A 26,597-nucleotide genomic window follows, 5' to 3' on the forward strand; every position below is an offset into this window, starting at 1 on the left:
AATAGTAGAAATATAGAAATAATATAGAATATAAACGATAAAAAAAAAAGTTAAAACAATTACGTTTTCATATTATATACATAAAAAATAATGAACGAACACAATAAAATATTAATAGATAGACAAGACGTTCTTAAAAAATTATAGTGTAACAACTAAAATAAAAAAAAAAACTCTGTTAAGGGTTAACCATATATATTCATTATTTTATTGATATCTCGTTACCTGTACAAAGCGACACTCCGCCTACTTATATGTAAAATGAAATTTTCCACCTAATTATTAATTAATTAATATAAGAGGTCTTAATATATTTAAATAAGAATCATAGTCAATACAGAAGCCTCATGACTTGTGATTCATCGTCATCGTCATCGTCATACACAGACACAGTGATCCAACGTAAAAGGAGTGACTTTATTGCTGTTTGTTCTAATTAAAATATCTCTCGAGATTAATGATGTAATTTTTAAATATAACTAGCTTTAAATGTAAAAAGAGAAAAATAAAAGAATGAAAAGTGTTGGTAAAAATACTTTATTATCGTGTCAACAAATGGTGCAATAAGTCACAATATCCGATACAATTTGTCGCTCACTTTTTTTTTAATCCTTGAATATTCAAGTACTTTAATTTATTTATTTGTATTGGTTCTTTTCTTTCTTTTACTTTCTAAAAAGATTCATGCCATTTCAGTCATCTACCATAAAAGTGGATGCTTTTGTGACGACCTGAAACTTCTAACTGAACCTTAATTAATACTCCACCTCGCTCCTCGCATGTATGCCATTATAATACTACTTTATAATTCAAATCCTAATATTGATGGTTAAAGTTATGAAATAGTTTTAATTTTGGGAAAAAATGCTAAAAGAAATACAACAGTACTCCCTCCGTCCCAAAACTAAGTTGGGTCATTTCTTTTAGCCATGGAGATTAAGAAATTGTATTGAATGAGTTAAATGATAATAAAGTGAAATAGGAGAGAGGAAAAAAGTATGAGAGACAATAGAGAGTAAAGTAGATGATAAAATAAAAAAAGTGATTAGATGACTTATGACTCAATTTTGTTGAGACTCGGAAAAAAGAATAACTCTATTCAATTGGAACAGAAGGAGTATAAGTTGAGTATAAGTTTTTAATTATTTATCTGAATTTTGGGATGCAAATCATGCAACTACAAAAATAGGCGACTTCTTGACAGTTGACACACCCTAATTTTATCAATATGGCACATTGTTATTAAAAAAATAATAAAATAAAGATTCAATAAAATTAAAGACTAATAAAGACTTCAACAAGTCTGAATACTTAGCTCCTTAATAAAGACATGGGACATGACGGCATCAGACAACAACGTAGTGTATAATCATTCCATCTCCAAACCCATTTTTGAATATATGTCACTTTAAAAGTAATTTTACTTCAATTATTTATATCAAATTCAAAATTTACATCTCTCACAAAATTTTTGCGTATTTGGTGTTCACAAAAATCATCAAAAATGAGCTTGAGTTTGGTGTATGGTTGGAGATGATTTGTAAACCAAAATTCATTTTTGGGTATGGTTGGAGATGGTTATAGTTTTTGGGTATGGTTGGAGATGGTTATATTACTACTATATTTTTAAGTAAGTGGTTAATCTTTTGGTGTAGTTAGAAAATTGAGTGTTTTATTAAGATTTACCCCATATAGAATTCACACAAGAAATATAAGCCGAATATTGTTACGCCAAAGTATTTCTTAGTTTCTACCATTTTCCAAATTAAGAAAATTTAACAATTAACAGAAGCTTAGAAAAAAAAATTCATAAAAGTTTATTTTGTCGAAAGAGATTGTGAAAAGAGAAGTAAAAAAATTGTAGGTCCATATTTTGATTCGTAACTGCGGTTGTCCAGTTGATCTATTCATTGTATTTTATCATATTCTTTTACGGATATTATATCCAGAAGTAAAAGATGCTTATGGATAAATTGATGATTAAATATAAAATCATCTTTTATCTTTGATTCAATAATAAACTAGTAGTATAATTTCTTACAGGTTAGATAATAAGAACAATTTATTGAAATCCAGTTATATCTCTAGATTTCTAATTGATTAGAAATTCAAAAAAATTTAACTTAGATTTAATTGAATATAGCTCGATAGTGGGAGTTATTGATTTCCCGCTTTATAATTGGTGGTTTAATAAATTTATTTGCCTATGTTCACCGAGCAATTAATGTAGGAAATTTTGGTTGCCACATCACCATTGATTTTACTAGAATTTGCAAAATCGGGACAATTATGAAACCTTAACTTATGATTTTAATTTTTCATTTCAAAAGTTATGAAATTGACCCGAGATTAGCACAAAATTGTGTATCAAATAACAATCATCCCATTAAAAATTTATGGTAGAAGTAGTATTTTATTTTAGTGGATATAACTAATTTTTACGTTGAAGAAGATCATCCAATCTATCAACAGAAAGGTCGACAGGAGCATATAAATACACCCAAGAAATCATGTAAGAAACATAGATAAAAACTAACGGAATATTCGATCAAGCACCAAAAAAGGGATTGAATTTTACAATGAAGAAGATGATGAAGATGAAGATGAAGATGAAGATACAGCTCCTAAACACACTAGTCATGTTACAGTTCTGAAAGAATGGCTGGAATATAATGGGACAATTCTGCAGTTAGTGACTGAAATCCGTTAACAAGCTGCGTGTGAAACTCTTCGTCTTCGTCGCCTATCAAGCGAAAGTGGACACGGATAGCACGCTTGCAAACCGCCATGAATTCAAGGAGTGCCGCAATGAGTTGCTGTAGCTCCTGTGACCGCAGTCTGGTTGCAGGCTCGCCCGAAAGGAATGCCGTGCAAACACTCAGAACTCCGCTGTTCACTTGGACGGCCACGGATCCCTGAAGTATTCTCTGTAGACTCTGGAGTTGATCGCCTTCTGAGCTGCGGGGTTCCTCCAGTTCGTTTCGTAACGCTGCTGTTCTCGTTTCAATCATACCAATCGCATTCTCCACGGGAGAGAACTCGAGCGATTCCGATTTTATCACCTGCAGACGGTTTACTAGGGCCGGGAATGAACCGTCTGTCTGCACCACTGTACGCCGTTTCCACTGGTCTTCCAACCCTCCTTGAGTCTTTCCATTTTTGGTGAAAGGAGTATCAAATAAAAACCGATCAAAGACGCGCGCTCGCACAGAAAGTGGGAATGATCTCTCTCTTCTGCTCCCCAAGTCCTCATCTTCCATAACTGGATCTACAGCTGTTATCTGCAAGTAGCAAACTTCTGCCTGTAGTTCATCGGCCTTGACCTGTCTAGAGTCTGGGATTACGTGCAACGTTGTACCATCCATTCTCGACTCATATATGTGGCTGAGTTTCTCCATTATATCACCCAACCTCACGTCACGAGCTTCCCTATATACATACTCTTTCCTGTCAAGCTTCCCAAATTTTTCACCGTAGAAACCTACCCTATAATACGTTGCATCGGCAAAGGGTATGAGGCTCGATTCCTGCTCAAGAATTGACTCGTATATGCTTGTCAGCATCGTGTGGCACTTGGCTAACTGTCCGTATGCCCTCCTGCTTTTGTACACTGGAATAACTAGTTCTAAAATGCTGGCACAGAAGTGGTGGAGTTCAGCTTGAGAGAAGAGCTTATTTGCAAGTTGCAGGTACTTGACAGCTGACTCAACAGTAAGTTTTGAAGCGCCATATCCTTCTACCTCGGCTGCTGAAGCCTCACTAGTTATCTCACCACTTACCATGGGGCATATTTTGCGCAATGCAGAGACATGATCCGAGCTCCATACTCCATCATTTCTAGATACGAGTGCCTAAAGATAAAATGGTTCATGTCATACAAGTCATATATTTCTTACAAGTGGTTATGATATTTGAAGCGATCAATCAAATCAGTCATATGCATGTTTTTCTTATGTCAAGCATATAAAGTAATGGAAGTTTCTTGGTAAGCGCTTTCTATGATCTCTTTTCTCATTAGTGGACCAACTATGTTGTGAATACACAACAGCAAAAGTAAAAAAAATGTCAAGGTTAACTACAAAAATCTTAATGAATGGTGATGCCATCCCAAAATTACTAATGTTTCACTAGAAATAAGAAAAATGCTATTTTCCCATCCGTCTTTATATCTCTATATATTAAAATTTCCCTAGTAACCCCCGTATATCAAGTTAAGAAGTACTCCATATGACTAACCAATACTATTATGGATTTTATCAAATCAATCAATACCAACCAATTTTTAAATTCGAATGTAAGAATCTTACCTGCATCACTACTCCAGCAACAGCAACAGCACACTGTGCTGCTTCAGCCCAAGACTGCATCTCCTGGTGGGCATCACACAGGTGTAATAACCACATTATATGAAGATCTGGAACTGGTGCAAATGCCATTGCAAGTTTATAGAAACTCTCTGCAGCAGCATATCTGTCGACTGTCATAACAGATGCCTGAGAGAAAATTAAATCAGTACCAAAAGTTTAACAAAAGAAGTTGCACAATTTGAGATCAATATACAGGGAGAGGTTTACCAGTAGTGCATGTTCCAGGCTGGCATCAAGAGCCAGAAGTAGACTATCAGAGAGAACTTTAACTTCCGACCAGGACCAACGGTTATCTGACAATTGTTCACTACTGCCAACAAGAGCTGTTTCTGGAAGACCACACTCTCTGAGTATAGAAGGGGTCTTAGATTCATCTGCCATCTCCTCCAAAGATTTTCGAAGACGGCGTGCTTCACCACTTTCTTCTAGAGTCCCATCAGATTTCATATGTGTAACTTGGACTTCAGACATCAATTCAGACAATGTAATGGTGAGCACAACCTGTAATCTTTCTGTCTTCGCGAAGTAGGAGAAAGAGCTCTGCAAAAGGATTACAGTTAATGTTTGAGCCAGAAATAAGAATAAGGATATAAAGACTAGACAAGTAATGATATAGACCTACCCGAACAAGTATCTGAAGCCCAATAACAGCTCTTTTCCTAATATTCTCATTCCGAAAAACTCCAAGCCGTAGAAGATGGAAGGCAATTTGCTTTAGAAAACGATCATTTTCCCTCGACATCAGTGTTGCTCCATGAAGCTCAAAGACATTATTGAAAACTGGAAAGATAGCTTTCCAGAAAGCCAGAGATTGATTATGAGAAAAGACTATCATAAATAGAGATGTAATACAATCAAGTTTTCCATAATCAGTAGCAATGGTACGGGATGCTACAGCCCCAGAAAATTTCTCAATTATTTCCAGAACTTGAAGACTGACAGCAGCGCTAAGGTTTTCTTCCCAAAGTTCCTGAACAACATAGATGCACCTGATGTTACAATAATATCCAACAAGATCAATGTGAATGCAATGATAAGACTTATCATCATCAATAAGCAATAACAAGAATATTGCTATTTGCATCAAACACCGTACCAATTTTTGCCTCAATATTGGGTGCAAAGATTCCCTTAATGCTTGAGTTGAAGCTCCAATTCTAGAAGATTGGGCTTGAGCTAGAGCTTCCCTTAAGGAATATGGCTGACTAGGAGAGCTTAGCTGAGAGTTGACTCTTTGCCACAAATATCCATTTTCAGGTGTTCCCTGGGGCTGCATCAGTTAAACTTTGACATTTAGCACACCTAAAAGAAGTGAAACATAATATTGAACTCTGAAAAAACACATTTAGATAAACATGACTAAATCAGATGATATGCATACTCCAACTTCTTGGCGTGCAGCCTCCAAAAGATACTGGTTAATTGCAGGAGAAAGTCTCTCAGAATACTTTGATGGGAAGGGCTTATCTCCAAGTGGACTGCGAGAACTACTGCCCATAAGCAAGGTGTCGTCAGGCTTCCTTTGCTGCCCATACATGATAAAGAACATGGTAGTTAAGATCTATATTCAGGAGGAAAATCACAGACATGTAAAACACTAACAGATCTGTTATTGGACATTTAAGGCATGGTCACTATTAAGGCTTTTCCTTGGGTAGTGTTGGTAGAGGAAAGAATTATTTTCCTATGTGCATGCACCCAATAGAGAACAACTTACTAGGTGGATTTGCAAAATGAAAAATGATGATAGGCTTGAATATGAGGCCTGATTAGGAACTAGATTAGACAATCAAAGGTAGTAGGTTTTATTGGCCCTGTAACCTACCAGTTTCCCTGCATATCGAGATCCAGAAATTTACAAAGAAAAGTGAATACATAATGTTGCATTACCTCAAAATGAATTAGACATTCTTCCAGAAGTTTAAAGAATAATCTGGTACGGGCAATGCTTTGTTGCCAAGCTTTAATAAGAGAGGCATCATCCAAATTGCGTATGATTTGCAATATAGCGATCAAGACCTCACGCTTTTCACTTGAACCCAAATTGTACAACACAGGCATTTCATCTAGTATCTATAAGAATGCAACAAAAACTGAGCAATTGAAAGAACAAATACCAATGCAGCTGCACTACATAAAAATAACTCACAATGACAAACCATTACTCAAATGTCAAACTCTGAAGACTAAATATTTTTACAAGAGACTAACAATACAAACTTAATAACAACTTCCATACTGAACATAGATGAAAGGGATGTGTTAAAACACCTGGCCTACAAGGGGGAAGTACAACTGAGCAATATATAGTTTATCTTCCAGCTTTTGGTAGCGCAAATCAAACTCGTGCTTGCACAGTAGAACCACCAATATTCTTGCAGCCTATTAATAAAGATGTCATAAGGAATATGAAATTGCACAAAGAGGTATCAGAAGAAATCAATCAATGATTATCAAGGTAAATAATACATATGGACTCATGGAGTACATCTAGCCGCTGAATCATACTGCACTCACCTTAGCTCGCATAGATAAATCTTCATGGTCCCAAGCAATAAAGATCTCTTGTATAAGAATAGATGAAATGTAATTTCTGTGATTAAAAGACCACCATGTCAGACATGTCTAAACATCAGAAATAAAAATATGTGTAGACTCAAAGTAGACTATTTTGTCAAATACACACACACACACACTAGTAAGAATTAATATTTTATTAATAAGATAAGACCACCATTACAGTACAGATAGGGACAATGCATTCATCCAATCACAAAAATGAACTGCATTTTATAACATCAAAGCCAGTCTTTAATAATGTCACTCAAGAACAAATAATTTTCCCTAATAAAGCCAAACACAGATATAAAATCATGAAAATTCAAAAGACCAATTTGAAAAGGAAAAAAACATCATCTTCCAAAGATGAAAAAAAAGAACAAGTAAAGGCCAAAATTGGTCCTGAACATATAGTCATTTTACGATTTTGGTCCTAAACATTATCTTTTGGATTTTTTGGTCCTGCACATATGGACATTTGATCATTTTGGTCCTGCACATATGGAAATTTGATCATTTTGGTCCCCCGTCAACATTTTCGTTAAAAACTAACGGTCAACATTATCTTTTGGATTTTTTGGTCCTGCACATATGGATATTTGATCATTTTGGTCCTGCACATATGGAATTTTGATCATTTTGGTCCTCCGTCAACATTTTCGTTAAAAACTAACGGTCAACGGCCGATTTTTGACTAAAACAATGGGTTGGGTCGGGTCGTGTTTGGGTCGGGTTTGGGTTACACGTTAAGAAAAAAAATAATTATTTTTTATTAATTAAAAAATTATAAAACTTTAATTTTTAGTTATTTTTGTTGATTAAAAATATTATAACGACTAAAACATGATGTTATTATACGATTTAAACATGATATTACACAATAAAATAAAAAATTACCAAATTAAAATAATCATTTTTTAATCAAAATAATAAAATTAAAGTATATTAATATTAAATCTATATAATAAAATTAAATAATTAAAAAATTATTTTTAATAAAATCTAAGCATAATATTTTCTTCAAATTCATGAAAAAATTAATTAAAAAATACTATACTTTAATTTTATTAATTAAAAAATATTAATTAATTTTTTAAGAATATTATGCTTAGATTTTAACGAAAATATTATGCTTAGATTTTAAGAAAATATTATTTTTTTCTTAACGTATAACCCAAACCCGACCCAAACACGACCCGACCCAACCCATTGTTTTAGTCAAAAATCGGCCGTTGACCGTTAGTTTTTAACGAAAATGTTGACGGAGGACCAAAATGATCAAAATTCCATATGTGCAGGACCAAAATGATCAAATGTCCATATGTGCAGGACCAAAAAATCCAAAAGATAATGTTGACCGTTAGTTTTTAACGGAAATATTGACGGAGGACCAAAATGATCAAATGTCCATATGTGCAGGACCAAAAAATCCAAAAGATAATGTTTAGGACCAAAATCGTAAAATGACTATATGTTCAGGACCAATTTTGGCCTTTACTCAAAAAAGAACTGTCTCAAGTTACACATTAAGAAAGAAAATTCAAACAAAAAGATTTATATCTAATAGATAATGGAAAATGAACACTGGACACTCCACTTGAACTCAAAAAAATATGGATGATTTTGCACTAAAAAAATTCCCAATCCCCAATGATTACTTTTCATATTATTTACTAGTTGCTTCTTCTTTACACATCGTGCCTTATCAATTCTTCAAGATTGTTGATTCAGTATTAAAATAGCAATAATCTTGCCAACTTAGGTGCAATTTCAGTCAACCTATCTAAGTTGGTCGAATTTAGCTTGTAAGTGCTATTTGTCATCTTGCCAACTAATAAATACCAGAGAGAGAGAGAGAGGAGAAGAACTCATTGAGAAACACATAGCCAACATTTTAATAACTGAACAGAATAGCCTTATCAATATATCAACTGAAAGTAGCAGTTGATCTTTGATTCACTCAACATCATAAATTTGGGTACAATCAGCAAATGTACACTAACTTTATAACTTTATTAATTATGCAATACTTATTTATTTTGAATTCATCCAATTTTCTGAACAAGTTAAAACTGGATATTTACTTAAACACAAGTGTGTATGAGGTTGTTTAATTCAAACGGGTCAGCCTGTGAACTAATTTCCACAAGAATATTGGAGCAGTTTTAGCAATCACTGTGTGACAGAATAATGACAATCAGGCACTCAAAGAGGCTACAAAGAAAAGCACCATAAGGTTACCTGTCAGAAGGATCTCTCCCTGGCATTTCCACAAAAAGATCATGATCACATAAAATCTGCAGAAATGTGAGCTTGCAATCATGCAGCACTGGTTGACACACTCCAGAGAACTTATCAAGATACAAAGACACCTACAAAACAACAGTTACAGATAAATTGATAGTCAGCATAAACATGAGTCATAAAACAATTGAAGGTCTAAGACAGATCATGCTTTTAAATAAGTGAGAACAACAAAAATATACAAACAAAAAAGTCAAATTAAGAGTATGAAGCAAGTAGTTATTACTAGTGCTTTATAAAAGTCTTCGGGGACATAACCTACAGTATATGCAGAGTCTTGGAGATTTTGTTTTGTGCAAACAATCAGTATATATCACTTAGGTAAACTATGATTGAAACATCAATACCATTGCCCCATCTCTTGAGGGTATTTGGGGTAAGCAACTTAACAATAAATAACAAGCATGTGAATTTCTGGGCAATGCATGCCAATGTTTAAACCAAATACAATTTTCACGCCTAGTCGTGGCTGTTATATTTTCCTTCTTGAACTTCTCAAGAGACTGAAAGAAAGACAAAAATAAGTTCCCTATTTCTTGTTCGGAAGCAGGAAATATTATTAGCGGAGGGTGTTGTTACAAAGGGACGACTAATCCCCAAAAAGTGATAACGTCCTAGAAAAAAGTACAACTTCAATCTCTGGCTATATATGAAATGAAAATACATTGAATTATGCTTTCATTGTTCACATTTTTTCTAGAGATGGTAATACTAAGTATATAGATCTTGGATAAAGTATTTTTCGTGATGCCTCAGCAGATCTTTTTTGCTAAATTCTTAGCAGCAATGCAACAAAAGATGCTGCCTACTGGAAGCTAAGAACATCTGTTTGGAAGTATTTAAGATGGCTGAAAATAATTTCACCAACCAATAATTTCCAATGATGCTGATCAAAAGTCATATGGTTAAGATCAAGGCATGCGAATATGTGGATGTGTAAGTTTTAACAGAGAGATACAGAAGCTCCTTTTTCTAAAGCATGCTTTTAGTTGCATTTTCTTAACAAATTAGGGAAGCCATAAGGAAATGAACATTGATAACAAATTGTAATAACATAGTTTTTGAGTTCTAAGTTATTAATATGTCTTTCTCAAGTGTAACATGATCGAAGTACTTTACCAACATGAATAGGGTATGTAGAAAACATATACAAAACAGTTATGGATGGAGTACAAAGTATTCATCCAGGAACTCCAGGAAAGTAGTTAGATTACCAGTTCAAAAACTTGGCGAGGCTCTATGGTAGATAGAAGATCGTAACAAAAGAAAGCCATGCCACTGTTTAGATATTTAGCCAAACCAAGACCCTTTTTGCATCGCTCATGAACTTCTGTTAATAGGCAGTCGTACAATTGCATGATACATCTAAAGACGCCTTCTTTCAACTGCATTGGAGGAACATCTTCTCCTACCAAAAATAATAATAAAATAAAACAATAGATACATAATTAACTTACAATCCACAAGGTTATTGATGTAAAGACAAACATATTGTACCATAGGTTAGTGCTCATTAAGATACAGCACCAGTGAAAAAACAGTCTTTTGATAAGAATTTTTACCTGAAGGAAGATTGTGATAGCACAACCGAGTTTGTTCCAATGCCATAGATTTGACAATGAGTTCAAGAAAAAACCAAGCCATAGCCAATACATCATCATAAACTGGCCCAACACGGTAACCTTTAGCCTGAATTTGAAAGTAATGAAGTAACAAGGATCAGTCTCATCTCAAAAGATGAAGATTTGAGTGAATTAATAAGCCTTTTATAAGCACCTCAATAGTCTTCTTTATCTTTCTGGAAAAAGATGGCATAAATTAATTAGCTTATATTATGGTTTCTGGAGACAAAGAGATCATCATTTGTATTTGAAATAAATCTCATTTGACAATTTTTTTAAATTGGTCTATCCAAAATTAAGATAAGCTGGTTTACTTCTGAAACATCATTCAGAAAGAACATACCAAAAGAGTCTCAGAATCAATATTACCTTGCTACGGGCTAAACTTCCCCAAACTGTAGATAAACCTGGATAAACAGGTGGTTGACGACCCCCAAAGTCATCAAAAGCAAAGTCAACATAGTTAACAAGAAAAAGATTTCTTTCACCATCATCAACTGATTCTTGCTGCACCCTGTGGAACACAGGAAAATAGCACTACATTAAGGGATTTCTTACAAAAGATTTTTCCAATTTAAAAGTAGAGAATCAAGTGACAAAAGTGGCAATGGGGGGTATTCGCAATAGTGAAATATGGCTTCATTTAGTCTACGAATAGTCATATTCACAGAGTAGGGGGTGGTGCGCTTCCACCATATACACTGTAATTTTGCAACTCAAACCGGAGGCCCTAAACTCGCGTTCACCAATGCAATAGGCCATCCACTATTCGGTTCGACCTCACCATATTGTACTTCATTTTAAAATCATAACCTAATAGTTTAGCAATCAACCCGGAAAATTTGGGGTGGTAAGGCTATTGATCAATGTGAATAGTTACACAAAACCCCATCATGTATGGTTGTCATTGTTGTGATTGTTAACGGCTAAGACTAGTGCCATGATATCCTCTTCATAGGAAAACTTCATGAAATATAAAAAAAGTTTCTTGTTAAAAGAATAGGTTGTGAGGAATAGGTCATCCCCTTAAATCAAGACAACCCTCAATCCACAGTCTAAAGAATCAAATTTTACAGAAAAGTGATTGTTGAGCAGTGTTGAGCACCTATCGCTATTTTCAAAATTTACGAACGGCCTCATCCGACCATGCAACGACCTAGGTTTCTTAATAAAAGTTGTGAGTAATGCCACAATCTTGTCATAATCACAAATAAAAGTGGCGATAATAGATAGTGTTGCATCGTCAATAGGGTTGCCCAAGTTTTTCGAGTGAATGGTCAGAAGAAACTGGTAGATGCAAATCTCAGGGCAGTCGCACAATGCACATATCTTTAAAGCATAGTACAGGAACCACATTTTCAAATAAAATGCAAGTATTGGGCCACACAACTGAAAATTATGTGATGGCTCGCACTACGACAGCATTAATGGTAAGTAGAAAGTAGACAACTAACAAGCTTAACAACGCCAAAAGTGCTAGCTTATGATAATCATTAAAATTAGAAATCCTGACCTACACTCTAATTCAAATCTTGCAGTCCAGTTATGCAAAAGCCCAGACAACTAATAAGCTTAACAAAAGGAAAAGCATACATTACTAAATAAAGAAGCCAACTGAAATTGATAGCACTAATTTGCAATCCTAACAGAAGCATCTACATGTTGCTAAGTGTGTCGTCAATGCATGTAATAAGTTTCTATGGGTGCTATCGTATCAAAGACTGAAACAAAGAGTTCAAGAAACAGGCGTATAAAATAAATTACTGCTTCATCCATCTAACACTTCTTATTTCAAGTATCACCCACAATAACTGGAAGTTTAAATTAGAAGACAATGAGATACGCAGGACTATATGTGCTTGCCAATTTTCTGTATGTAGGCTAGTCACAGAGACACCAAATATTTAATGCAAAACATCGTGTTGAATATGTAAGCAAAACTATACCTTGTCAATATATTAACCATCGCTCTGAAAGCAGCAACCTGAATGTGGAAATAAAAATCAGCATACGATATTATGCTTCCAAACATCAATTCTGAATGCAATATGAGACACATGAATAAAATAGCTATAGCAGTATTTAATTACTAGGCACAAGGCAGCAGGTTAGAAATGGCCTAGTCCATGTTCTAAGTAATTTACCTGCAAAGTCTCCCCTCCATTGCCAATGAGGTGGAGAAGCATGTTTAAGATGGGCTGAAGAAACTGAAGTAAAGCTGTGGAATCAACATTCTTCAAACTGTTGATTGCCTACAAAAACATCAGAAATATTTATATAGACTGACATCATGCACACGTAATTATACAAAGTGACATCATGCAAAATGAAAAGGAATATGAAGATAAGTTATTTTCCATTATTTTAGGCATTAAATCAGTAATCCCTACAAAATAAGAATTTTTTTAACAAAGTGTTCATTAAATGGTAAGTGCTCTATGATTTTTGTCACAGAGAGATAACTGCAACGATTCAAGGGTTCTTAGCTGGAGATGTAAAGATACTCATATTTTCAAATACAGAGAACTTAAGCTGAAAAGATTTACTTAGTTAGAAACTTGCCATGTAACTACAATCAACCACTAAACGGGGAAAAGTATGTCAGAATAAAGAATCTCAATGTTGTTTGTAGCTGAATGTATGTTCTTTCCCATTTCTCAAGATGAATAATTAGTATAAAAAGAATATAAAAATAAACCTCAAGAAGCTCAGATCCCCAAGGTGGACTTGTTCGAAGAATGTGCCGATCATACTCAAGAAAGAAATCTCTAATCCGTTCACTTATTGGGGACAACGATGAACATAAACGCAGACGGAGTCTAAACACGTTTTTACCATCCTCCAAATAATCCGGCTTTTCCTACAAAAATTGAGAGAGTATTAAACGAGAGTACAGTTCAATTTATAGAAGAAAAACAAAAGGCCAAGTGTGCAACATATCCACTTTTTAGTTGAGCACTAATATCATCTTTGTAAGCATCCAAATACAAAATCATTATTTCATATTTAAAGCTATCACTCAAAGTTCTCTACTTTGGCTTTCCTCAATCTCAGTGTAACAAATATTGGCTGTGATGGTAATTGGAGCATTTCATTCCAAGTCTACCCAATCTGATAGAGGTGTGCCATGTCAGGTGTATACTCAACAAAAGTAGCAGAGTCCAGTCAAATCTTAATTTATTTTATTTTTTAATTATTATTATTATTATTATTATTATGGAATAAGACATTTTGCATGGGCAATAATATTCCTTGTTATCAAGTAATTTCAGTCATTGGGGTTTTATCATGATTCTGGTTGTTGACTTTCGAAGAACACCATATTGTAGTGGCAGGAATACTTCATGTGAGCCTCCTCTTGTGAGGTGTTTATTCAGTTTCCATTATTTTTTTCCAATTGTGAGTGCCTTCAATCTAGAAGAAAGTTTTCATCCTTATTAACCTTAGTTCATAACCAATGCTCAGAGAGTCAATCATTTGAAAATGGTTGAGGACCATCATGTTGCAATCAATTATTCTGTTAGAAAGGAAGAGCTAGTGTTGGATTGGTGAAATTAAGTAGAAGGGATTTCTGAGTTTCTAGATTTTTCAATGCTATCTATTTTACCCTCATAAGCATGCAACAGTTGAAAATATTTCATTAGCAAGTAGATGATTGTTGAATGATAAAAAAGCGACAAGCACTTGACTTGCCTTTGCTTCTCATATTAAATACCATAAATTGAATTCAAGGTTGAAATACAATTGACACTGTGTCCAGTCGTTAAGACAAGATCAACAATGAATTGATAAAAGTCACAATTTACACACATATATACTAAATTAGCAACTGTCATTATTTTTAGACCTTGGCATGACAAAAAAATCATCAACCAATTTACTTCAATTACTCACCAATCACCAGCTAAATAGGATCAATGGACCCACCCCTTGATGATCCATACCTTTCATCATTATATAGTTCAGAATTTTTTTGTAGGTAACTAACATGTAATTTCAACCAAACAGCACTAGGATTAGTATGTACAGCAAATAAAAAGGGTCACCATTTCTCTGACTTGAGCCATTAGCCTTAGCAGTCATTAGTGTTACTTCTAGCAATAATGATAAGTTTCTTCGACGTTGCCAAAGATACTATAATGAGAATATTTAACATGGAGAATTAAATTCAAGTTTAATCTCATCATACCCTGCTGGTATCTTGTAGATAATGTGGAACCAACTCCCGCATAAGAGGCAATGAAATCTCAGATTTTGACCTGCAGTAGACATGGTCTATAATGTGATTTGCCATTTAAACATGACCTTATTGACAAATGTTGAAAAAAGTTGATGGGGATCAACAAGCAGCATACACCTATATACATAACTCAGATGGCTGACTCAGATTCCATAATACAAGGGACTGGATAAAACACAGTTCCAAATTACTAAAGACAAAAAAGCATGTCTGAAACCAGAGATAGAAAGTGTGCTTGGAGATTCTAGGTGGTTTTATATTTCTATCATATACCAGAGAAATGGTTTTATATTTCTATCATATGCCAGAGAAAAGAGGATGGTACAGCATAACCTAAAGGCAAGGGCAAGTTACTAAATCAAGTGCTAGACATTTAACTTGAGGATTTATATTGTTTGTTGTTCTCCAGTTGAAATGGATACCTGTATGAAACATTTTTAAAAATTCAGGATTACCATACATAGAAAAACTTTGGTTGTTACTTCATAATCATATATGTTAAAAGCTAAAGTCTGGTTATGTTTCTAATTTCCTCTGGGGCCATTCACGAGTAACAAAGCACCAGAGTTTCTATAGGACAAAGATTCATGCATTTTTTCAAATGCTATTTCCTCTGGGGCCATTCAGGCTTCAATGTGCTTATATAGTATATACAGCTCTATACTCCATCCACTACTTATTGATGTGGATTTGAATTGAGTGATTACTGATTAGGATTTTCAAAGTTGGTACATAACTTTTCATGAAAAAGCAAAATAAATAAATATTCATTTTTTAGAAATAAAAATGACCATGTTTAGTGACATGTCTCATTTATTAATAGTGACCAGTACTCTTTCAAGTTTTATCCAAGTACTTTAGATCATATAATAGTAACGAATTGGATATGAACATTACTAGAAAGCATCTCAAGGTGATTTATTAGAACAAAAGTTAAAATTGAAGGTGTATGATACCTATGCCCAAAAATGACACCAAATGAATCAACGATATCACTATTTACGAACTTAACAGTGCGTAAATATAAATATATGCAAGTATTCTGCATATTAAAATAAATATTCTGTATCAGTCATATCTGTCATACAATCTAATCCAGTACATCTCACTGCATATCCATATGGTTTTGCAGACTGAATTATGTTTGTTTCAGGTTGCTTAGTTAGTTACTACTCACTACATTCAAGTCTATCATAAGCTATAAACAGAAAGTAAAGTAGGTTTTTTTATAGATCCCAAGGATAAAGTTTGTTTTTATAACATATACAGAAATTAAAAACAGAAAATGGCTGAGAGCATACTGTGCATAAGCGGATAAAGGGAGAGCAGCATATCCTACCACCACCTGCAGTGATGGATAAAATTGGTTTTGAATGAGAAAGCATGATAGTGGAAGTACTTACAGTAGAAAATACAAATTCATTCAATACACTAAAGCAGATAGATCAAGATACCAAAAAGCTGGTTCGCAGGCTGGTGGTACAAAAAAAGTAATGATAAATGTGAATAGGGAATACTAGACGTGGTTCTTCAATTGTATGACGGTGCACTTACAGGCTTGGGAGATTCAATTTTTGTTTGAAGGTCAACATGAAACAAAGTGAATAAAAGGTGGTGTGATGGGGTCCATATAGCAGGCAACGAGACTTTAATTTCATCATGATAGCAAGCAACCCTAGCTCCAACAGCAACATGAGTCTCGGCACACTTTTGAAGTGTAGAACCTGGTTCCCTTGGATGCATTGCCTGATGAATTGAAACTCCATACTCAGAGCTGGTCAAACTAATTAAACTGGGAAGCAAGCATAACTATACCTCTAAAGGAGGTTTGCGTATATCAGCATCATCCTTTCTTAGTTCAACTCGAATAAACAAATTTCTTTTTCTAGTCATGCTGACACTTAAAGGGTACACATAAAGACAGTGAAAAAGTTGTAAGAAGGGCTCATTCCTTGAAGTTATCCGAAAGTCAAAAGCCTGGAACTGCAAAAGGACAAAATAATAATGAGAACACGTGAATGGCTTGACAGGAATTCGACCATATAACTCAAGCCTATATATGGCATGAAAACCCCCCAACACACTGATACTTACATCATTAGTATCACTATCTCCCAAACCATGAGATACTGATCCATTTCGATCCAGCACTGCCCCGTAAGAAGAATGCACATCAAAGTCAGAATTCTGCCTTCCATCAGACATATTAGGATGACCCCCCAAATCAACTTGGCCACATTGGAGTTTCTCAATCTCCAATCTTAAGATACCCTTCACTGGTTTGTGAATCTTACGCTTAGGATCCTAAGAGACGTGAGAAAGAAAAAATAATGACTCATGTTCAATTATAAATATATCAATTATATAATAATAACAACAACAACAACAACAAAAGGGGAGCATTACATTCAAGAGTGCCATTTTTTCAATTGAAAGCACCTCCTTATCAACTGAGTCGTGATTTGTTGTGCGAAAAGTGAACTTTGTTTGCATAGGGAGATTTAATTGGTGCATAATATGGGAATAGACATTTTTTATTGAAGATTATAGCAATCAAAAAGTTTTTTTTTGCTTTTGCGACAGAGAATCACTAACCAATACAACTGATTTCATAAATAAGACATCAAAATGAATATAATCTCCTACTAAGCAATGTTTAAATAGTGAGAAGAATTAAGAAAAAAAATTTGTCTTGGAAGATGAGTAAAAGTTTACTAAAGGTCCCAATATGCTAAAGGTTGTTGGACAACTAGCAGTTGGGTATTATTATCACCAGCTAACTGTTCTACAAGTTCATTCAAACAGATGAAAAGAAGTGGATTTAAGAAGACATACACAAACAGAGAGAGAAATTTTTTTGTATATTTGGGACTTATATTTTGACTACAAAACCAAGCTTAGAATCAGAGAAAAGATGTCCTTTCAGTTGAAAACTATTTTTGGAGCCATATACTAAGAGTTTTGTTCTTGCTATTGGCATTAGTATATGCAATATAAGAAAATATAAAGGGATCTAACCAGGAGTGATTCCTCAGTATAGCCTTCTTTGACTTTGCTCAGATTTGATACTTCAACCACAACAGAATTTCCACCGGAATACTCAAGCTTTCCATCTAATGTGATCTTTGCTACTGGTTCAGCAGCTCCTTCTTGAGAAGTTGAGCCAGAAAGGCTAGTAACTAGAGGACTGCTGGGGGAAGCAGACCCACCAGAAGCAGAAGTAACACCACCGTCAAAGAGTGGAACAATTGCCCAAGCAAAGGACTCTCGGTGAGGCATGAGTCGGGACCACACTTGCAGTTTTTGTTTCTCCCTCTCAGTAAGATGAACCTAATTATTCCAACAAGAAACAAAAAAACAAAAATAATGAATCTAGCAACATTGTACATGACCCAAATTCATCTCTAAAACATATGATAAAGTTATAATAGCCGAGATAAAGTTTTCTCACTAGTAAATACTCCCTCCATCCGTCTGTCATTTATAGTCACATTTCGACTCGTCGCAATTTTAAGAAATTGTTTGACTTTGTAAAGAAAAATGGGGAAATGAGTTGGTGGAATGTGGACCCCACTTTTATAATTAGTTTTATGATAGAATATGAGTGGAACGAGTTAGTTGAACGGTGGGTTCCATTTACCTAATATGGAAAAAAGTAAATGGGACTTTAAATCGCGGACATCCCAAAATAGCAAACTAAGACATTTTTTCACAGACAGAGGGAGTAAAAATGTATTTCAACTAAGTGCAGATAACTAATACTATTATTTTTGTATGCAATAAAATGTACCCATTCATCTAGCTCTCATGCTAATCAAAAATGAAATAATACTTCAAGAATCAAGACAAGGTCTAAGTTGACCCTCGCCTTCCACATCATCGGCATTTGTTTTTAGCATAATATGAAAATGAAACATCTTGTTAAGAAAAGTTATTGGGGTGAATATTCATTAAATATTGGACATATTCTGGAAATAAAGTATAAATACAATATTATCTTTATATCATTTGAGCAATGAGCTTCAGTGTAAGATCACTAATGTGGCGATACTTACTGGCTCCTTGCGTGAATATACTGATGAGGTCACTCCACCTTCTTCAGTAGCAGGCTTCTCTAATTGGATAAGCAAACAGACTGATGCTGATGGTACATCAACATGAAAAATGCCGCGGGCCTCAACAGAACTATTCATCTGGGTAATAGAAAACGCAAAACCATAAAATCTCACAGAAATTCTACATTGCATTATTTGTATTGAACACATTAGATTGAAGAATAAAATGTTAATTACATCATATCTAGCACAAAGCATGTCAGACAGCAAGATAGTATATCCAATTAATATTACTCCCTCTGTCCCAACATATGTGACACATTTCTTTTGGGCACAGGTTTTTAGGTAGTGGTGTTTAATGGTCAAATGAAAAGAGAAAAAAGTAGGAGAGAGGATAAAGTAAGAGAGAAAAAGAGAGAGTGTGTTGCTTTTTGCTACTAAAGGAAATGTGTCACTTATAGTGGGACGGCCCAAAAAGGAATAGCTTCACTTATGGTGGGGCGGAGGGAGTAATATTTAAATATTCAAATACAAAAAATGGATAAAGTTCAACAACTCACATTTTGTATATCTGCTGGTAACATGTTGAATATGAAATCCTCTGATAGTTTTTCCCTTCTCTCCCTATTATATAAACAAATAGTGCCATAAAATGGCTCTACAAGAGAACTTACTGTTTCAGCTTTGGAATTAGTTTGAAGCTCAAAGAGCTCAAATTAACATAAAATTAGAAGAAAAAGTTACTACACTCACCTGCAAACCCAGCTTGAAATGACAACGATAAGACTTTCACTGCAATCCTTAGCCCACTACAATGAGGGGAAACACATTTCAAGGGAGGTGAAGAAACCAGAAAAAAGAGGACATGATACAATTAGAAGAGTATATACTCTATCTATTGCAGGTAAAGAGTACACATGCATGTCAGTATGCGAAGTTGGGGAGTGGGGTCAAGAGAAGAAACCTGGTGTACTGAACAATGTTAGCAGCAGGGATTCTTTGACCAAATATTGTGGATCTCTCATTATCCCAGTCAAAAACAGGTTCATATGCCGGCAACGGAGATTCTCCAAGATGCTGCAAGCAATTACTTCCTGATGTACTTGAAACTTCTTCTTCAGTTGATACTTGTGTCCTAGTCCGTCTAGCATTAGCTAGTTCCATTTCTGCAGAGCATCCCAGACATTAAAATAGTTATTTGCACGGTTGCAATAACTGTTTCCAGAAAAAAAAACATTTAATGAACTAAATAAATTAAAACCGCAACTAGTAATGGAATGAACTTCAAATTTGAAAATCAACGAGAGTAACAATTCTCGATGAGAGAGGATGAGACTAAGTATTGACTTCCAGTTGCACTTAATGTTCATACATAAATGAACAGAGAATAACTACTTTTGTCTACAGACCTGTTTCAATGTCTGTATTTGGCCCCTCGAATACTTGGTTCTGAAACGTGATGGACCCAACGTTCTCATAGTGCCCATACTTGTACTCATCTTTAACCCAATCAGCACCATAGCTCTGAACAAGCTCGTTTAGATGTGGCCATTGCTCCAAGTTTTCGTCCAGCTAGAATGAACAAACAGCAGAATGGCTTTAACAGTCCAGTGTAACCACTTGCATCCAGAAGCAATATATCATGGTATAGGCAGGTAATCAATTATTAACTACGCTAATAGTACTGGAATGGGATGTTTCAGTGTCATAAATTTATCTCTTGGTGGGAATGTAAATGACATGTTGTGCCTGTATAGGGAACATCAGAACACTCACCAACGGTTCCATCTTAAAGCAATTTGAAAAGGACTGCCGTGGTATCCTTCGAAAACGAACCCCGCTCGCAGAAGCAGCCTCCATGAGAGAAGCAAATGTTAAAAAACCTAAAACCTAAAACCTAAAAACCAGCATCAATTGGAGAAATAGTTAATGAAATGAGCAATGTACAAAACATGAAAGGAAGAGCACAATTTCAGTTTGAGGCTCAAATCAATAAAGTTGGAAGTAAATGTGGAAGTAGAACAATGAAACAAGCTATCAAATGCAATTCAGACAGTTGATTTAAAGAAACCAACCAAACCAAACCAACTGAGAAAATGCAGATATATGTTGGTTTCTCATATGTTTATAAACACGGATTGACAGCCGTTCTTATTGGGCCAATTTTAATCTTTGTGATTTATCCAATAATCTACACTAGGTGTCATTGTTTCTGAACGTGTATAACAGTTAATGTGAATCTTTAGCATACAAAAACTTTAATTTGGACTTACTTGCAATTTCAGGTATATGAATATAAAAAAACTGCAAAAAATAAGCATTGTCATGGCATGTTCCACATATAATGGGATGATGACACATGTTTTACAGATCAACGAACAATAATTGTTGTTTTGCAATATATTACACCTAGTTTTAGCAACATACCAGATTTTTAGTAAGAACACAAGCATATTCAGTTGGAGATTGAGTGACATATCTACAGCAATCTCTCTCCATCTCCGGCTTATCGGTGGATTCAATTATCAGATAAATAAATTTTTGATATAATAAATTTTATGTATTTAGTTCTTTAAGTGATTAAAACTTGGTAAATTGTAATAACATATTCACCTTATATCTTATGATTCTACAACATATGTGCAGTTTCTGTGGCCGACTGTAGTATATCCTCTTAGATGAATGTCAAGTTTCAGGTGAATTTAGGACATAAGAGAATAGGTCCCAAAAATTTATGAATGAATTTACAGAGTGTACGTCCAAGGAAAATGTGTTTCAATAATCATAACATAATATTCTCGTTTGAAAAGAAGATGCAAGATACAAAAAAAAAACCTGCTTTGACCCCTTTTCAAGTCCTGTGCAAGTTCTTATACTGATACACATAAGCAGTTGTATAATCTAAAGGCCAATTTGCAGAAAAATGTATCAAGTTAGCTGAACATTAGCCAGTGTTAATACATAAGCAGTTTTATAACCGTTTCAGCTAACAATTTGAACTTAAATTTTAATTCTGAAACTTCAAAAACTGCTCAATGAAAAGCTACTGAAAAAAATAAACAATAGACAGCTCGTCCATAAAAAATATACGAATTCCTCATATGCTACTGACAAAATCGCAGTACAGCACGACCACTCACAGATTAACGAGCGCGCATTTAGAATCAATCGAAATCTCATGGAACATTTATAGCAAGCAATACTCAAGTTATAAAGTCACCAACAGAAATGTGCGAACCCTGGATCCGGACTAATTTGCAGAGGCTGAGTGGAAGAGAGGATCGGGAATGAGCTAGACGGCGCCACTCCCGAGCCAAAGGAGCATGAAGAAGCTGAGCGAAGCCAAATCCAAGTGAAAAGGAAGTTAGGGTTGGAGAAGGAAGAATAAAATGAGAAGCAAGTGGGGAGAATCAGAAGCTCGCAGCAGCATTGGTGTGGGCGGCGGAGGTATTGGCGTGAAAGTTGCGTGAGGGTTTGGAAAATTGGGGGAAATAGGGAGACTTGGAAGTTGAGGAATGGTGCATTAGGTGGGAGAGATGTAACAAGCTGGAACAAAGGGGAAAGGAGATGACAGACAAACAGACAGAGAGAGAAAGAGAGAGCAGCAGCACTACTTCGTTTTTACAAACAAACTATACTTTATTTGATTCGCATTTTCGCTATCAAATAATCTTATTTTTTGACGAAATAATTTTGTTGTATACTCTCTTTCCTGCTATTGTCTATACTGGATAAAACAATATTCAATTTAATTAGTAGTAAAATACATATATTAAAAAGGTTTAAATATTATTCTAGAAGAGAATGAATTACACTTAAGATAGAGAAATTTATTAAAAATGAAAATATAGAACTTTTAGTTGGAGAAGAAACATTTTGTGACATGAAATATATTTTTTAGTCAGATGTGATAAATAATTAATATTAATCTACATTAATGCATATTCTTTATTTATTAATACATTCAAGTACATATGCTTGTTTTAGGTACAATATATATTAATTATCTAAAAATATTTAAATCATTTTCAGTAACCGATTGGTAGTATTTCCAATATATTAAAAGTGCGGCTAATATATGGAAACGCGGCCAATTTCACAAGTGTAATTAACTCTGCGACAAAAACGATTATCTACTTTCTATGCTTATTACCGTAATTAATTAATGTATAATAACTCATAAAATATAAATGGAGGGTTAAAGCAATAACAAAATTGACTAAATAATATGTGTTCTTTTAGTGGCTTTTTGAAAAAAGTGAGAAACTATATAGGTGGTGTTCGGTTGACATGACTAATTATCATGAGACTATTCATCTAGGATTAAGTTGTGGGGTTCAATCTTATGAACCAAACATGATACATATTTAATCATGAGATTTAATCTTGCCAACCGAATACCTTCATAGTCTCTAGATAATGCACTAATATTATCTAGGGTCCTCATTCTTTAAAAAATTAGCATATACCTTAAGGTGGTGTTCGGTTTCCAAGATAAAATAATACCAAGATACAATCTATGATTGAGTTGTGAGATTATTTTAGTCATAGCAGGTTAAGCTATGACTAATTATCCCATGATTATCCATCTAGGATTGAGTTGTGGGTTGATTCTCATGAACCAAACACGCTACAAATTTAATCCTATATACAATCTTGCAAACCGAACACCCCTAAGACTACAAGAGTTAGTTATTTTTTTAAAACCTATCTAGGCGATTTTGTGTTGATAGATTGTGAGATTTTGTATATGATGGCAGATATTTTTTGTGTTTTTTGCCGATGATTCCTGTGTTTCAGTGAGTAGTTTGGCTAGTAGAGTTTATGCATTTTTGTTGGTGGTAATTTTGAGGACGTTAACATAATTTTACATACTACTCCATTAATCAAAGAAATAATATTAGTATATTGAATCATATTTACCCGACAACAACATAAATATAACTACAAATTAAATCTTTGTTTTTATATATTCGTCAGTACTAATAAAATCTCGGTTTTAGTCTTGGTTTAAATCTATCAGTCTTCGTTGTTACAGTTGGCCAGTTGCCCATGCAATTATGCTTGAGCCTCGAGTGTTCCATTTATGTGCACAACTCTATATATACATCTTTAAAACTCGTCGCAACTTTGCCTCGTTCACAATCAACTACTCTACAAGCACACACTTACGGATGTCATTGCAGCTCGCAACCCGTGGGCAGACCCGAATAGCCACTAAATTTAGAGGGTTAGTACTGGAAATTTCTAGCAAGATAAAATTATAACTCGATTATAACGCAACCCGAATAGGGCTAACCCGAAAACCCGATACAATTTCTATTGTTCTATTTGTTTGACTTTTAATTGACACTTTATTGATTATTTTTATAGTATAAATAACTAGAAAAACATAACCTTCAATTTTGTACCACTAAACTATGGCTAAATTCCACAAATGGACGTTATGGGGAAAGTTATCCGCCATTTGTACCCGGAAAAAAAACATTTCCCATCATAGGAAAGACGCAATAGCCTCTCGCGTGTTTAAATGAAACACGCATCAGCCTCTCGCGTGTTTCATTTAAACCATCAGCCTCTCGCGGGGTGCTCTCAACAAACCATCACCAGATCTAATTCTTCTTCTCTCTACAATTTTGCTCAATTCCTTTTCTTTTCCCTCTGTATCCAATTCTTCATCAACATAACGCATAACCCAGCAGTTCCATCTCCATGATTTTTTTCTCCGAATTGAAATTCCGCAGTACATTTCAGCCGTTGATCTCTTGTTTCTCCCAAAATTTCAGAAATCACAAAATTAAAACATCGTAAATTTGCAGAGCATGAGATGTAAAACCCCTTCCACACTTCCTTCTCCTAATATTTCAGAAAAATTGCAGATCGTGATAACATAAAACTCACAACAAATTTCTTGTATCCACTTACCCCTTTTTCGATTTATGGGCGTCGGGGATTTTAATTTTTGTTTAGCTGTAGCCTAAGCTTGAAATCAATAAAAAAAAATTTGATGCGGGATGATAAAATCCGCAGGGGCTGATGGTTTAAATGAAACACGCGAGAGGCTGATGCGTGTTTCATTTAAACACGCGAGAGGCTATTGCGTCTTTCCTATGATGGGAAATGTTTTTTTTCCGGGTACAAATGGCGGATAACTTTCCCCGTAACGTCCATTTGTGGAATTTAGCCACTAAACTATCCGATAATTTCATTTATTCGTGTGATCTCCATTAGATTATATGTCTTCAAAGAATGATTAATCATTTGTCCTATTTTTCAATATATATGTTGTAATGTCTTGTGGAACAAATTCACTGAGTTGAACATAAATTGATTTATCTTATTTTTGTAGAGGCAATGTAGAATCGTCTTTTATTTTTGTAGAGGCAATGTAGAATCCCCTTCTAAACATAGGTATTCTTTTTCCTCTTAATTTTAAAATGTTCTCTTCCACTCCTCAAATCTCTCGTTTCTCAAACCTAGATAGTCTTATTCCTCATAATAAACTAATTGCAACTATTTTATTTTTATATTATCATTTTTAAATCTTATTTTTATTAAACTTCACCATGCAACTAGTACATATATTGACTTCAGTAATGGCACAATTGATCCATGGATTCTTATGAGGAAGCCTCACTCATGTATCATAATTCATATAGTTGGTAACAATTAGCCTCAATAATCTCATAGTTTAATTTTATGAGAATTTTTTATTTGTTTGTTTCTAGTATTATTCAACAATGTATGTATAACTTCTTCTTCTTGTGAATGTTGAGGTCAATACAAGCTTTACAAAGATACGGTTTAGGGCATGATCTATTTGATAATGACAGTTTAGAAAAATATTACAGATATGTTGCTTCAAAAAGCATGAAGTTTGCATTATGTTGGAATGTTGCATATAGTTCTCATTCTCGCTATATTTTCGTTTATAACCCTTGGAAATCCGTTGTAAAGCATTTACATGTCAATTCTCTTGAAAATCTGTTTTTGCAACAATTAGTGCTTATAGAAAAATCTGAATGCAACGTCAAAATCCGTTCTTTATCTTCAAACATTCAACATCAGAATCTATATACATTCAAAGAAATGAGCTACTACTATGATATTTAAAAAATCCTCCGCCAATAGGTGGAGTAGAAAATGTTGGGGTCTTGGGGAGAAGCCGGAAATGAAGGAGGACAAAAGAAGACATCGATATGATAGAAATTATACATATAGTAAAGAGAACACATGACCTACCATCCCCGGTTTCTAAGTAGACTACAACACTAAAAATTATCACGGTAGATAAAATCGATAGATTAGGTGATCAAAGGCTCAATCACAACCGTTTAGTTAGTGTATACATGAAGTCACGTTCGAAATAACAAGAGGTATGGGTGAGCAAAAAAACTGAAAATCGAATACCCAAACCAAAATTTTGAAATTCAGTTCAATTTTTTCGATT

The 26,597-nt window shown here is 34.4% G+C and overlaps 1 protein-coding gene across 5 annotated transcripts; it reads right to left on the reverse strand.

The window, feature by feature from the left end:
* Positions 1-2,508: 2,508 nt before the first annotated feature.
* LOC121750723 (guanine nucleotide exchange factor SPIKE 1-like) lies at positions 2,509-22,762 on the reverse strand. Of its 5 annotated transcripts, none has more exons than XM_042145320.1 (29): positions 22,386-22,762; positions 20,924-21,001; positions 20,557-20,719; positions 20,112-20,313; positions 19,901-19,956; positions 19,708-19,805; positions 19,148-19,285; positions 18,111-18,422; positions 17,187-17,396; positions 16,908-17,075; positions 16,647-16,838; positions 16,394-16,437; positions 15,042-15,111; positions 13,551-13,712; positions 12,997-13,104; positions 12,799-12,836; positions 11,222-11,366; positions 10,793-10,919; positions 10,445-10,638; positions 9,168-9,298; positions 6,885-6,960; positions 6,639-6,749; positions 6,258-6,440; positions 5,749-5,892; positions 5,464-5,637; positions 4,990-5,337; positions 4,575-4,907; positions 4,308-4,493; positions 2,509-3,851 (listed from the first exon to the last, which is right to left on the reverse strand). In XM_042145320.1, exons 2-29 carry the CDS (start codon positions 20,933-20,935, stop codon positions 2,643-2,645), a joined length of 5,334 nt encoding a protein of 1,777 aa, XP_042001254.1. In that variant the 5' UTR covers positions 20,936-21,001; positions 22,386-22,762; the 3' UTR covers positions 2,509-2,642. The 5 variants fall into 5 exon arrangements, with proteins under 5 accessions (XP_042001254.1, XP_042001253.1, XP_042001250.1 ...); XM_042145319.1 differs by having other exon boundaries at positions 20,924-21,044; XM_042145316.1 differs by having other exon boundaries at positions 16,908-17,396; positions 20,924-21,044.
* Between the last annotated feature and the right edge of the window lie 3,835 nt (positions 22,763-26,597).

The sequence above is a fragment of the Salvia splendens genome, chromosome 10 (genome assembly GCF_004379255.2).
Source record: "Salvia splendens isolate huo1 chromosome 10, SspV2, whole genome shotgun sequence".
Classification (NCBI taxonomy): domain Eukaryota; kingdom Viridiplantae; phylum Streptophyta; class Magnoliopsida; order Lamiales; family Lamiaceae; genus Salvia; species Salvia splendens.

Bases quoted from the DNA above. Each gene is read 5' to 3' on its own strand.
- LOC121750723 (XM_042145316.1), bottom strand. From the start codon at position 21,007: ATGGAGGCTGCTTCTGCGAGCGGGGTTCGTTTTCGAAGGATACCACGG. The intron at 18,423-19,147 runs GTAAGTATCGCC...TGGAATAATTAG, and splicing joins TATATTCACGCAAGGAGCCA to GTTCATCTTACTGAGAGGGA. The intron at 16,839-16,907 runs GTATAGTTATGC...TCAATTCATCAG, and splicing joins TACGCAAACCTCCTTTAGAG to GCAATGCATCCAAGGGAACC.